General features: G+C 38.4%; 1 protein-coding gene across 1 annotated transcript in view; it reads right to left on the bottom strand.

Annotated features, from left to right (window-relative positions):
• Positions 1-527: 527 nt before the first annotated feature.
• The window catches only part of CENPK (centromere protein K), a 24,532-nt gene continuing 10,645 nt past the window's right edge, over positions 528-14,414 (bottom strand). Inside the window, exons 4-10 of the mRNA XM_060761558.2 lie at positions 12,640-12,712; positions 9,334-9,380; positions 6,531-6,613; positions 6,331-6,429; positions 4,499-4,631; positions 1,955-2,008; positions 528-1,737 (exon numbers count right to left, since the gene is read on the bottom strand). Of these exons, the coding sequence (XP_060617541.2) occupies positions 1,579-1,737; positions 1,955-2,008; positions 4,499-4,631; positions 6,331-6,429; positions 6,531-6,613; positions 9,334-9,380; positions 12,640-12,712 (648 nt within the window). The 3' untranslated portion in view covers positions 528-1,578. The remainder of the gene's footprint in view (positions 1,738-1,954; positions 2,009-4,498; positions 4,632-6,330; positions 6,430-6,530; positions 6,614-9,333; positions 9,381-12,639; positions 12,713-14,414) is intronic.

Genomic DNA, 14,414 nt, shown 5'->3' with positions numbered 1-14,414 from the left:
ATATCAACCCTACTGTATTTCTCAAGGGAAAATGGAGTTAGAAAGAGCCCTGAATCTGAGCAGGAAGGCAAACAGACAACAAACAATAACTTTGGCAAATGCTTTGTCAAGCCTTAGCATTGTTTTCAGTCCAACCTATTCATTGCACTGTTCAAGACAGATAAAGTTTATTCCAAGCATCAGTATTTTATAGAATTTCAGAGGAATACAGATAAAGTGTACATGAACAATATCTAATGCACATGTAGTAATCCTTATCTGAGGTCTATGTGACCAGCACTGAATGTTTCAAGAGCTTGTTTATTGTTTATAAGGATATTCTCAGGATCTGGCACTGTTAGTAACTATAACTTCTGGTTTTTGGCCCTGGGTACATAATACTACAGTTCCAACATTTCTAACATAACACAAATAACAGAGCTCAGCAAATAATACAGCCCATAGGAGACGTCATCTACAATCAAAATTGAGTTGACTGGAGACTTATCAAAATTGCCCTTATGACGCTTTGTAAGCATACAGGAGAATTTTGGGCCTTTTTTTTTTTTTTTGTAAAACAGGCTTCCCTTGGGACCAATGTGCTTTCAAACTCTGGCAGTTGCCCATTCTTTCTGCAAGGCCTTTGACAATGCCAACTTTCTCCCTGAAAAACTACCTAGTTGATGCTAGTGTTAGATATTATTTACTGTACTGAAGAATTTGGAATTTAATTGATCTGAGAACAGGATGGAAATTTTCTGTGATTTTTTTTTAAAAAAACCTCTTTCTTATAGAAATAAGTGGCATTATCTACAACACAGCATGAGCACCATTATCCATGCGGATACTTTCCTGGATGTAATGTAGAAACACAAAACTGGATAATAGTGAACGCTATTAACATGAACAACTTCAGGTGGAAGCCGTACTACAGAATCACACTTGACACAGAAAATGCCTAGATAACCTTTTCTTTAACACAAGTAACTAAAACCACAGGTATTGTAATTGTGTTTCTGAAATGTTCAAAAGGGCCTATTTCTAATTATATGGCAATTAACAAGGCTTACCAATCAGCAGGGCTCACGTGAGACAGAATGATGGTAAATATCCTCAACCCTTGTCTCAGTTTCCTTTGTCTCTCCTTTCCAGGTATGTGTCAACACAACGTCTTAATGACTTTGAAGCAAATATTCTATTTCTTTCTCATCATATAATCCCAGGAAGACATATTGTTTACTTTTATGCTGGTGATATAATCAGAGAGTTCATGGTAGCAAAATTGTTTGGAAAACTACAGACAAAGAAACTTAAAATTGTCATTTAATCTGAACTGATCTTACTATAACTATCTGAACAGCTTTTATAATACAAGCATTATTTATTAATAATTATTTTTAAAATAACATTAGAAGCACTTTTTACAATCTCCCACTAACATGCATTTTGTAGTTTATACTTTACAGAAACAGTGTTAAGAACTAGCATGAAAGATACAAATCATTAACAAATATTTTCTAAGGCAAAAAATATCTTTATACCCCTTATTGTTCATTTTATTGTACTGAGTAGGTGATGGCTTAATCTTAATACATGTTACTAATTGTTGAAGTTTTCTAGCCGTATTCGGGCAGAATCTTCTGGATGTCTTAATGCAATCCCAGATCGCAGAAGAAGTTCAATATAAGGTTCCCAAAACGAAGCATTGATTGTTATATATGGATCATGAGGTACTTTTACATGTTTTGCTATAAGATTCTGAAAATGAGAAAAAAATTCAGATTAGATTTCTCATAGTTGGCCTGAAATTTCAGTAAATATAGTAAGAACTTACAAAAAATCTGAATACCATTGAAAGAAATAAAATAATTGATACAAATAATTCCAAGCCACTAATTCCTTGCATACTTATTTTGCTGCCTATTAATATCAGCCTTTAACTGCAGCAAACACACACAAAAAAAATCCTATTTACCTCTAAAATTTCATGTAATGTTATTCGGTCTACCTCTGGCTCTTCGGATGAACGCTACAAGAAGCAAAAAGACAATTACATACTTAAGACAGTCATATTCACAAAGAAAAATAGTTTTATAGAGAACTGAAAACGTCATTCATACTAAGAATAATCTGGCGTATAAAAGCTATGTATGTGAGAGTATATGGCTGAGAATACACACTTTCATGTTCATATCATTTAAAACAGTGGTTCTCAACCTGTGGGTCTCCAGATGTTTTGGCCTTCAACTCCTAGAAATCCTAACAGCTGGTAATCTGGCTGGGATTTCTGGGAGTTGTAGGCCAAAACACATGGGGACCCACAGGTTGAGAATCACAGATTTAAAACTATACAATAAGGATAGATGGCATCCTCATTCAAATGAACTTCTCATTCACACTCATGGTTCATGAACCCTCAAGTTCCAAATGGAGCCATCTGCTTATATGCTAAAACCTTGATGATTTGGGAAATTGTAATAGAGAATATTAGAAAACACAGACCTCGGCCCAATGTATGCAATGCATGAAATATTTTTGCATATAAACCAGTTTGCATTCTCAAGCTCTTGGTATTTCATTTATCATTTTTATGTAATAAGCTTTTAACAAGAATGAACATGGAAGATAATTTGAAAATGTATGGCTGCAGTGGGTTGAACCAATGAGCTGCTGAACTTGTTGACTGGCGGTTTAAATCTGTGGGATGGGGTGAGCTCCTGTTGATAGCCCCAGCTTCTGCCAATCTAGCAGGTCGAAACATGCAATTGTGAGTAGATAGGTACCGCTCAGGTGGGAAAGTAACGGCGCTCTATGCAGTCATGCTGGCCACATGACCTCGAAGGTATTTACGGACAACACCGGCTCTTTGGCATAGAAATGGAGATTATTGCCATCCCCCAGTTAGACCCGACTAGACTTAATATCAAGCGGAAATCTTTACTTTTACCTATGGCTACTCTGGTCTGAATTAACAGAAAAGTAGATAAAAATTCAGTGTTCTTTTAAAAAAATACTATCTAATATTTTCTGTGATTAAATTCAGCTTGCACTTAATATTTTGTGTTTATGCTTAGCTTAAACTGACTATCAAAATAAAATATACATCTACATGTACCTTTCCAATATCTTCACATAAGTTATAGCTTTCTAAGGAAGATGGTATCTCTTAAAAGAACAAATATCCAAATGGATGAGATAGATTTTTACCATTTATTTTAAGCAGTGATGATTTTCACCCTCTCTTAGGAGGTAGAGAAACAAAGCATGCCAAAGGCATATCTCAAGCATCTGAATCTGCGGGTATTTAAATCTGGAAGAACGTTCAATGTGGTTTTTAAGAGTGAGAGTATGGATGTCCCTTGGAACGTATGTTAAAAGTGACCACCAGGAGGCATAGTAGATACTCTAGTCTCAACTGTATTTGAAAAAGAAAAAGATCTTGTGGGATCACAGTTTGCTGCCTGAAATGGTTTCCTGCAAGAACTGCAAGGCTAAGCATATGCACCACTTCTTATAGCCTGCAAGATGGAGAGGCTGGTACCACAACTGCCAGAAGCAGAATAAGCTGAAACTAAGGAAGTTCAAGGACAGATGGGCAGCTGGACATTATACAAGAGAAGAAGGCTCAGAAACTGAACTTGTTCTTAGAAATAGTGCTTCTGACAAGACAAGCACTTGCTGGGTGAATCCAGGATGAATAAGGGCCATGCTGCTTTTATATTGTTCATATGGTTTTATACTGTTTATACTGCTTATATTGCTGTTTTATTATATTATTGTTACATTGTATATTCATGTTTTGATGTGGGTGCCGATTTGTTAGCGGTCCTGAGTCCCTTTACGGAGGTTGAGATAGGACGGGACATAAAAGCCCTAAATAAATAAATAAATAAACAAACTATTTGGATTGCAATGTTGGTGTGCTTATATCATTTTCATCTCTGGATTTAGTTATCATCTAAAGCACTGCTTCTTAAACTGTGGGTCCCCTTACCACAGTGTTGGGGGCCCCAAAATTTGGCATCAGTAAAAGTATTGCCACCTAGTAGCTCTTTTCTGACATTTATATGAACCTGTTAGCAACAATATGCAATGTTAGAATCAGAGAGTTGGAAGAGACCTCATGGGCCATCGAGTCCAACCCCCTGCCAAGAAGCAGGAATATTGCATTCAAAGCACTCCTGACAGATGGCCATCCAGCCTCTGTTGAAAAGCTTTCACCACACTCCGGGACAGAGAGTTCCACTGCTGAATGGCTCTCAGTGTTTACAGTGGACTCTGCGGAAAATGCTTCAGCTGTACTCCATATAAAGGAAAATAAGCCTGTTTAGCAGGCCTTGTGCATGCTGATTTTTTATCGGTAAATTTTTAGTTTTTACACCTATTTTATATGCCTATATACCTGGGGTCATGTAAACATTTCTTGGGTGGAAAGGGGTCACAAGTGGAAAAAGTTTAAGAAGCCCTGATCTAAAGAAAAAGAGTTCTTGTTTTAATATGAAAATACAAATGACCATACTCGCTTCTTTCTTGTAGTTTCACATTTCTCGGGGCAAGGGAAATGTTCTTCAAGGAACTCTTGCAAGGCCGTCCAGATCTCTTTCTTAAAAGCATGTACTGTCAGCATTTTAGTTTTCAATTCTTGAAATGCTCTAAAACAAAAACAAAAAACCTGCTCAGATTACTTTTAAATCCGCATTCTAATACCATAGTGATAATAAAGTACCATATTTACTTGTATCTAGTGTGCCATCAAATCTAATGCACAACCCCAGTTTTTAAAACCTTGAAACCAAAAAAAGTATTTGCTGGGGAATGTAATGCACAGCATTACAAAAAAGGTGTGCATTACAAGTGGCTGCCTGCTTAGAATTCCTTCTTTAAAGGTAAAAAGTGTTAAGATTCCCAAATCTTCCAAAAATGGAAAGTAACACTAGAAAATCAGGTAACCCTGGATGGGAAGTAAAGGAAGACTGGGAAATTGAAAGGAGGAAAGTTTGGGGGGGGGGGGGGAGAGAAAGGAGACGGAGAAAATGAGAAGATGGATGGAGGTTAGAAGGTAAGAAAAGAGGAAGGAAGGGAAAGAAGAAAGGAAGAAAGCAATGAGATGAAAAGAAAATGGGATGAGAAGGAAAGAAGTCAAGGGAAGAAAAAGAAGAGAGGAGGATGGATGGAAAGGATAGGAAGGAAAGAAAAAGGAAGAGGGATGGGTGGATGAAAAGAGGATAGAAGGCAATACGGGGAGAAAAGGAAGAGGGAGGGATGGATGGATGAAAAGAGGATAGAAGGCAGTAACAGGGAAAAAGGAAGAGAGAAAGAGGGATGGAAAGAGGATAGGAAGGAAAGAAAAAGGGAGAGATAGATGACAAGAGGATATAAAGGAGGAGTTGAAGAAAGAAAGGGAAGAGAGAGGGAAGGGTAGAAAGAAGGAAGGAAATAAACAAGGTTCTCCAGTAGCGCAATTTGTGTCTACTCCGTCACCCTAATTTCTCAGTTAAAAGAAATATCCTCCTCCTTCCCATCTACATTTTAATGGCACCATAGGAGGCGACTGGGTATTTTCATTGCAAGCAGAGTAAACAAAAGGGGTAAAAGCAGTGATGATTAAACTGACTGAAAGATTTAAGAGAGAAAGTAGGCAGGTGCACGCACAGGAGAGGCAAGGGAGCATGCGCCAGACAGCCTCCCTTCTCGTCCTTCACCTCCTCTGCTCCCAGGGCCAGTTTCCTCAGATTCCACTCGCTCGCCAAAGCCGCCTCCTTCTGCTGCTGGTGACCCCCCCCCCCCTTGCACACAGTCTCAACTGGGCCCTGATGGGAACCATCCTTGCCTACCCACGCCACCCCAGGAGGCTGCAACTTGGGGCAAACAGGGAGGCTGGTGAACACTCTCACTGGCTGTCTTGTGTGCATGCCCACCCGCACTTTACCATATTTCACAAATGTAATGTGCACCCCAATTTTGGCATGGTGGTTTGGCCAAAAAAGTGCACTTTAGATTTGTGTAAATACGGTAATTCATTAACATTAAACTAACTGGCAACTAGCACTACCAAATCAGCTAGCAAACAAAAGCTAAATTTAATAGTGCAACATTATTTGTCAAATAATTCCCAATTATCCAGTTTTTCCTTAAGAATCTTGAAGAATATGTCACTGATGGAATTATTTTTGCCAGCAGAATTAGGAGAGGGATAATTTTCGCCTGAAGCAACCATTGAAAGCATCCGTAGAGTGCTGGGAATCTCTCTGGAGCAGATTTTTGGGCATCTCTGGAGGACAATAAGGGCACAAAGGATAAAGACTGTATTGCTAGATGTGTACTGAACATAAGACACAACTGTCTACCTACCTTTTCTCAGAAAAGTTGACAACTTCATTGCTGAGTTTTTCCTCAGTTTGATTGAGACAGTCTATTAATTGTTGCTGTTCTTCCAGCCACTGTTGTTCCCTTTTAACACAATGACAGAAAAACATATAAAGTAGCCCAATTTTTTTGATAGCACCAATTACATAGTTCCAAGATCACATTGGGTCCAATACAATGTATACCTTAGCAAGTCTTGCTTCAGTTTTTTATTCCTTGCCTGAACTGTTGATAACACCATCTCAAGTTCCTGATCTAATTTCTGCAACTAAAAAGAAAAAAAGATATTGTGTATAAGAAGCAATTCTTGTGAATTTGCTATCAAACTCAATACATGACAATGTATGATGTACTTATATATCCAGGCATGGACAAACTTTGGGCCTCCAGGTGTTTTGGACTTCAACTCCCACAATTCCAACTGGCTGTTAGGAATTGTGGGAGATGAAGTCAAAAACACCCAGAGGGCCGAAGTTTGCCCATGCTTGGTATATACCTAAATTTATATGAATGCTACAGTATTGGGAGGTTTAAATATGAGCAAAAGCCAATAGGTAGCCATCTATGTTTGTTGTACAGTAACCAGGAGGTCCCTCCAGTTGGTGGCCACAGCAGTGGAATAGGAGGGGTCCACAGATGTTAGCAGAACAGTATATCTGAGCCATTTTATGCACATAACCATCCATATGGTTTTTCTATAGTTATAATTCTAGACTAATGTCTACCCAAGAAAAAAAAATATGTATACACACATGTATTATAAAAATTGAGATTTTCAGCTAAGCTGTCTAGAAAGCAGAAATGTCAAAGAGATGGGGTTTTGAATGTATGATGTTTCCTCAAAGTAAAACTGAGCTCTTATTTTGTTGAAAAAATACTGGGCCAGCTCCTATAGGCTTTTTAATATGTGAAACTGTTGGAATATAACAACATCCAGAGAAAGACAAAGGAAGTTTTTTAAAAAGTAAAAACATTTCTAATGTAAATGTGACTTCATTTATTAGCTATACTATAATTATTTGTTTTACCAGAGGAACCACAGGAATTTTCGCAGGTAATGTTGCATAGCATTTCTTTGACCACTATGTTAAAATCCTACCACAAACACATTCTAGGTTTGCTTGTTAGGCCCAGATTTGGAACAACACAGAAGTAATGTTTGCAGATGCTCTTTCAATAAAATGTTGGGTTTTAAAAATAAACTATCATCTGATTTATAATACCTTCAAGGAAGTTGCACAGACCTAAACTCCATCAAGCTGAATGCAATCTGTCTCAAATTCAGAGGTCAAAATACTTTTGACCAAAAAAAAAATGCCCAAAGTCTATTGGGAGCACTATTGTCCATTCGTTCCCTGGGACAGGATCACCTTTTCTAGGGTAGAAGTATGATGCAAAATTACCTCAAATGGAGAGAAATGAACATTTGGAGGGAATTATTGCCCATTTGGGGGAAAAATATTTTGAAGTCCTAATTTGTATAGGAGATGGGGTCAAAAGGGAGGAATCACAACCACATGGCTGCTCCAGCATATACTGTAAATGATATTTTCCAGGGCATAATACTGTTTCAGTTCCACTGCTAGCTTTTACACTCTGTAGAGCAGGCGTGGTCAAACTTTCTAATTTGGGGGCCGCATGTTGGAGTGAGGTGGGCGGGTGAGCCGGGAGGGAGGGGGTTCGCCCCAAGTGAAAGTGAAGGAAAAGATAGGAAACATTTGGATCCCTTGGTCAGGATGAGATGGTGGATAGGAGAGGAAAAGTGCATCTATTGGACCCCTATTGTCTTCTCCTGATATAGAAGCCTAGAGCTGGAAGAGTCCACCAAGGGCCATCCAGTCCAACTCCCTGCCATGCAAGAAGGCACAACCCAAGCACTCCTGATAGACAGCCTCTGCAGAAAAACTTCCAGAGAAGGAGACTCCACCATACCCCAGGCAGCCTATGCCACTCTCCAACAGCTCTTACTCTCAGGAAGTTCTTCCTAATCTTTTCAGTCAAATCTCTTTCCCTGCCATTTGAAACCACTGCTCCCTTGTGCCCTGTTCTCTCAATGTTTCCCCTCCTCCTCAATGGGACACCCTTTTAAATCTTGAAACATGGTTCTCATGTTCCCTCTCTACCTTCTCTTCTTCCAGCTAAACATCCCTCACTAGAAAAGGAAGAAGGAAAAAGAGAAGGAAGAAAGGGAAGAAGAAAAGGATGGAAGGGAATGGTGAGAGGGAGGAAAGAGAGAAGGAAGAAAGGGAAGAAGAGAAGGATGGAAGGGAATAGTGAGAGGGAGGAAAGAGAGAAGGAAGATAAAGGGAAGGAAGGAAGGAGAAAGAGAGAGAGGGAAGAAGGGAGAAAAGAGAAGGAAGGAAGGACGAAAGGGTGGAAGGGAAGGAAAAAAGGAGGAAGGGAGGTAGAAAGAGGGAGGTAAGAAAGGGATGGTGGGAGAGAGAAGGGCCTAAGAAAAGAGCCCAAGGGACCGCATCTGGCCCCCAGGCCTGTGTTTACTCACACCTGCTGTAGAGCAAGCTTCCCTAATCTATTTATTTATTTACTGCATTTATACCCTGCCCTTCTCACCCCAAAGAGGACTCAGACCAGCTAGTATTCTCCAGATTGCTAGCGTGCAATTGTCACGATTCCCAGCCAACACATCTGGAGGACATTGGGTTGAGGAAAGGATCAATGTATCAACATTCCTGTTATTATACCCCAACAGTTCTATAAATTAAAACCAATGTGTCACTAGTAAAAGATGCAGAACCTATCAATTGCTTCCTAGGACAGAGATGTTGACTATGAAAACTTCTAGATGTTGCCGTTCCAACTCCCACTATTTGTTTATGAAAGCCAGATCTGCCTGCAGCTGCAATCCAACATAATCAGCACAGCTGCACATTTCCCATTCACAGGGAAGCTGGTGGGATATATGTATATTTATTCCTAAGACTGGTATGTTAATGTGAGAATAACCAGTTCATTAGTTAAAAGACATACCTGGTCTCTTCCTAAGGCGACCAGAACCTCTGGATTTGTAGTAATCACTGAAAAACAAAATTGGCAATACATTTTTCAACTAAAGGATAGTTTCTTTGCAACATATGTCAAAATTGTGCTGAAGCAACTACTTTCTCTCTCTTTTTAGTACAGATATTTACAACAGATATTCAGTTATAATTATGTACATTATTCATACTTATGGATATTTATTTGAACTGACAGAGAAGGGGTAGGCTCTGTAAGCAAAAGCATCTTTTGTCTCCTAAGGAATTTGTGTGGTGTGGTGGTTCTCTAACCAAGTGTGAAAAGTTGTAGAATACATTGCTCGGGAAATTAACCATATTCTTTTTCTTTTCCTTTTTCCTTCTGTATAGAGTGGTGGAAAGGGATAGCCAAAAAGCAGATATTTTCCTTCTTTCTCCCATGCAACATTTGGAAAAAGTACAACAAAGATCAGTATTAATCATTCTTTGTTGGCAGTTATAGTGGAGATACTCTCTAGCAATATAAGCCTAGTGATTATCTGCATATCTGCTGCGTGGGGATTTGGCCATTGCTTTTGGGGTGAATGGCCCCCTGGTGGCGCAGCGGGTTAAACTGCTGAACTGCTGTCCAACTCTGTGGGGTGGTGCTCATCTCCATTTCTAAGCCGAAGAGCTGGCATTGTCCGTAGACACCTCCGAGGTCATGTGGCCAGCATGACTGCATGGAGCGCCGTTACCATCCAGCCAAAGTGGTACCTATTGGTCTACTCACATTTGCATGTTTTCGAACTGCTAGGTTCACAGAAGCTGGGCCTAACAGTGAGAGCTCACCCTGCTCCCTGGATTCGAACCGCCAACCTTTTGGTCAGCAAGTTCAGCTCAGATTTTCCTGCTGTGCTACCAGGGCCCCCCGTCAAAATGATATGCTAAGTCAAATTTGCAGTGGATTTTGAGCAGAGTTAATTTTCAAACTAATTTTCCCAGCAGATTTATAATCACTATTTGGGACTGAAGAACTAGGCCTATATGCAAGGTAGGATTGTACGTTGAAGGATAAGAGAGCTACTATTAGTGAAAGGCAAGGGGCTCCAGATAATGTGATGGATATGGGGAGATGTATTAATTAGCATATTCCTTTAATTGTCAGATGCCATCGATGGCAAGAAAGATGCTAATTTCTATACAATCACCACCAAGAAAATACGTAAAGATACATAAGATACCTGCGAGTATAAGATGCAACCCATTTTTAGAAATGTTTATATGGGAAATAAGTGCATCTTAGAATTGAAGAAATACAATATATACCAATGGACTGAAAACTATGGTCTATCAGAACAATGTACGTACTTTACATTTAAAGTGATAGATTGTATTACAATTGCACATAGCCTGTTAGAGAATACTTAGGAGTTCTCATTTTAAAAAGTCTTTCAAATATCATGGCATGTCATAAGTGAAAGCCGTTACTTGTGAGCAAGTTGTCTTAAAGCTGTTGCCTATTTTATTTATGAGCAAAGATATTCTGACACCAAAAGCCAATGGAATTTTGATAGCAAAAAACTATGTACGTAAATCAATGAAGATGCATTAGAAGTTTTGCATAAAAAGAATAATAATAATAAATAATAAACTTTATTTGTACCCCGCTACCATCTCCAAAGGGGCCCGGTGCGGCTTACATGAGGCCAAGCCCATCAATAATACAGCAATAAACAAAACATCGAAAGTGTATATACACTTTCGTTGTATATACTAAAAAGCACAATCAAAATTATTAAAAAAATAAAAAATAAACAAAACATCAAATAAAACAATCAATACAATACAATTCATATAAATCACATAAGCAAAAATAAGCAATAAACAATCAACAATAAGAACAATGATAGAAGACATGATAATACTAAAACCATCACAAAGTTTCAATGAAAAATATAAAGGTAAAAGCACACTTACGAGAAGACAATGATGGGAAAGTGATTACATGTAAGGCTGAATGAAAACACAGCTGGAGGCAGCATTTCAACAGAATTATGACTATAAGCAGATTTTAATATATGAAGAAATCGACACTGGCTCAATTCATTTCCATAGAATACAGTCAATATTCTCCTGGGTGGAAGCCCATCATTTTCCCCACCTTTCCTATAGCACAGACACTTGTGTGAATTCTTCATGGCCTTTAGTTCAGAAAGCATTCCAAACGCACCTGATGTAAAATAATATCTCAACTCTTAGGCAGATTTAGATGTATCCAATATCTAGATGAGAACATCTGGGAAGCCAATATATATCATTGTATGTCCTATGTTCTCAGTTTACCTTACAGCTTACAGATCAAATCATGTTCATATTAAATAATTTTATGTACATGCGGCCCGTTCTCTGTCATTATGTTTGATTTCTATGTTTTATGTATATTGTTCATATGCTTTCATGTTTCATACTTTACTGTTATGTTGTTTATTGCAATTTGTATTTTTGTATTGTAATTTGTTGTTCGGGCTTGGTGCCATGTAAGCTCCAAGTCCCTGTTGGGGGAGATGGTGGCGGGGTATAAATAAAGTTTATTATTATTATTAAAGATTAACTAGGTATTTTTAATTACAAAAAAATGTAAGTCAAGCACTGAAAGGGTTAAAAGAAAGCAATGACTCAGCAAAAGCCTGTTGCTTAGTAACACCTCAGTCTGAAAGAGCTTACAGTGTGTGAGAAGCTTCTCTGTGTGAGAGATCACCTCAGTGGGAGTATAGGCCTCATTGTTAGCAGGCCTGAGTGTGGGGTAGGCCTTGGTATGAAAAGGCTTGTGTGTCAAGCTCCAGTGTGATGGTTGAATTTGTGTTATGGAAACCTTGTTCTTGTAAATAGTGCAACCATATTATTTTGTTATAAAGAAATGTCTCCTATGGCAGATATAACATTGGTCTGTGTTTTTTGTTCTATCACTTTGGGCTACTGGTGCTGGGACATGCTGCTGCTGATAAGTTACTCTGCTGTGCCTTAATGAGGAAGGTCTTTTGTTAATAAGCTCATCTGCCCAACAGAGAGTTCCACTGCTGAACAGCTCTCACAGTTAGGAAGTTCTTTCTAATGTTCAGGTGGAATCTCCTTTCCTGTAGTTTGAAGCCATTGTTCTGTGTCCTAATCGCCAGGGCAGTGGAAAAGGGTCCTAAAAATACAATTCTATTGAAACAAGTAAGAACAGATTGCCATTAACTAATATAATGATTATACATTTCACAGAAGCCTAGACATTTCAAAGACCTAAGACTTCATAGCTTTTCAATTTAAAGTTTTGTTTTCAAAAATAACTTACCTTCCGGTTTTTTCTTTTGCCATTGGTTAAATTCTGCCGTTTGAGCCTTTAAACGTTTCATTAACAATGGAAGCTGTCAAATATTTAAAACATTTAAAACTTCATTTAAAAAATGTTGTTACACAGAATATATATTTGTGTGTATCTTAAACTTCCTAATATAATCTTCAACTTAAGTCAAATTCTATATTGTTACAGAATATAGCTCCCGGTGGCGCAGCAGGTTAAACTGCTGAGATGCTGTACTTGCTGACTGAAAGGTTGGCTTTGAATCCGGGGAGCGTGGTGAGCTCCCACTGTTAACTCCAGCTTCTGCCAACCTAGCAGTTCGAAAACATGCAAATGTGAGTAGATCAATAGGTGCTGTTTCTGCGGGAAGGTACATGACCTTGGAGGCATCTACGGACAACTCCGGCTCTTCAGCTTAGAAATGGAGATGAGCACCATCCTCCAGAGTCCAGCATGATTATACTTAATGTCAAGGGGAAACCTTTACCTTTCTCAGTATAACATTGCACTGAATAATATGTTTTTATATTTTTGTTTGCGTCATTTAAGCTTTAGGAACTGTGATAGAAGTATATAACATAACATGAGAACATGGAGCCACCCTAAATGTAAATACAGATAAGGTGAAGTTAAATAATCAGCTTGTAATAATAACAAGTAAAATTCAAAAATATCTGTGACCTCATACTTTAAAAAGAGGGAATATCAGTAGATTTGTTAGAGAAGACAAAACCTAGTATGTACACTAGCTGCAGTGGGTAGAATGGTTATGACTCATGGATAAACAGCAAAGATCATTTACTCAATTATCAGTTAATTGTAATGTCTACAGGAGACTCCATATCAATAAGAATCATGGGAAAGAGGAATCATTTTCATATCTGATCTTTAGGATTTTCCAGGGATATTTGGTAGGCCACAGTGGAAAAAGCTAGAGGCATACGCTGGATGAAGCTTTGGTTTGATTGAGAAGGACTCTGAGGTTTTAAAAAATTATATCCTGCTTTTTCACTCTTAAGAGAGATGCAAAGTGGCTAACAATATTAAAAACAATACAATGTACAATTTAAAACCTAAAACATACATGACTCTGGATACACGTTTCCACTGGAAGCTTCGGCTATATTGGTTACATTTTTGTTGTTGCAAATTTATTTACCTGCCAAGCATGTCAAAATATGCATGATTTAAGCCATCTGTTCCCAACTTGATACCTCCAGATTTGTTAGTGTATACAAGGGGTCCTCAAACTACGGCCAGGGGGTCAAATATGGCCCTCCAAGGTCATTTACCTGGCGCTCGCTCAGGGTCAACCTAAGTCTGAAAGGACTTGAAAGCACACAACAACAACAACAATCCTATCTCATCAGCCAAAAGCAGGCCCACACTTCCCATTGAAATACTAATAAATTTATATTTGTTAAAATTGTTCTTAATTTTAATTATTGCATTGTTTTAAAGTGTTTTTTGCACTACAAATAAGATATGCGCAGTGCGCATAGGAATACATTCATGCTTTTTTCAAATTATAATCCGGCCCTCCAACAGTTTGAGGGACTGTGACCTGGCCCTCTGTTTAAAAAGTTTGAAGACCCCTGGTGTATACTTTACAACACCCCCAGCCAGCACAGTTAGGGAGGCTGATTACTGTCCATGTTATGCATTTGGGATTACATCAGGTATACATTTAAGTGCATAAACAGATGCCTATCAATCAGGATTGGAAATTTATTCATCCTGACACATTATGCAAAGGAAACAGTTCT

Source organism: Anolis sagrei, chromosome 2 (genome assembly GCF_037176765.1).
Source record: "Anolis sagrei isolate rAnoSag1 chromosome 2, rAnoSag1.mat, whole genome shotgun sequence".
NCBI classification, from domain to species: Eukaryota; Metazoa; Chordata; class Lepidosauria; order Squamata; family Dactyloidae; genus Anolis; species Anolis sagrei.
Note: the sequence above shows the minus strand (reverse complement) of the source record. Positions and strands in the feature narration are given on the sequence as shown.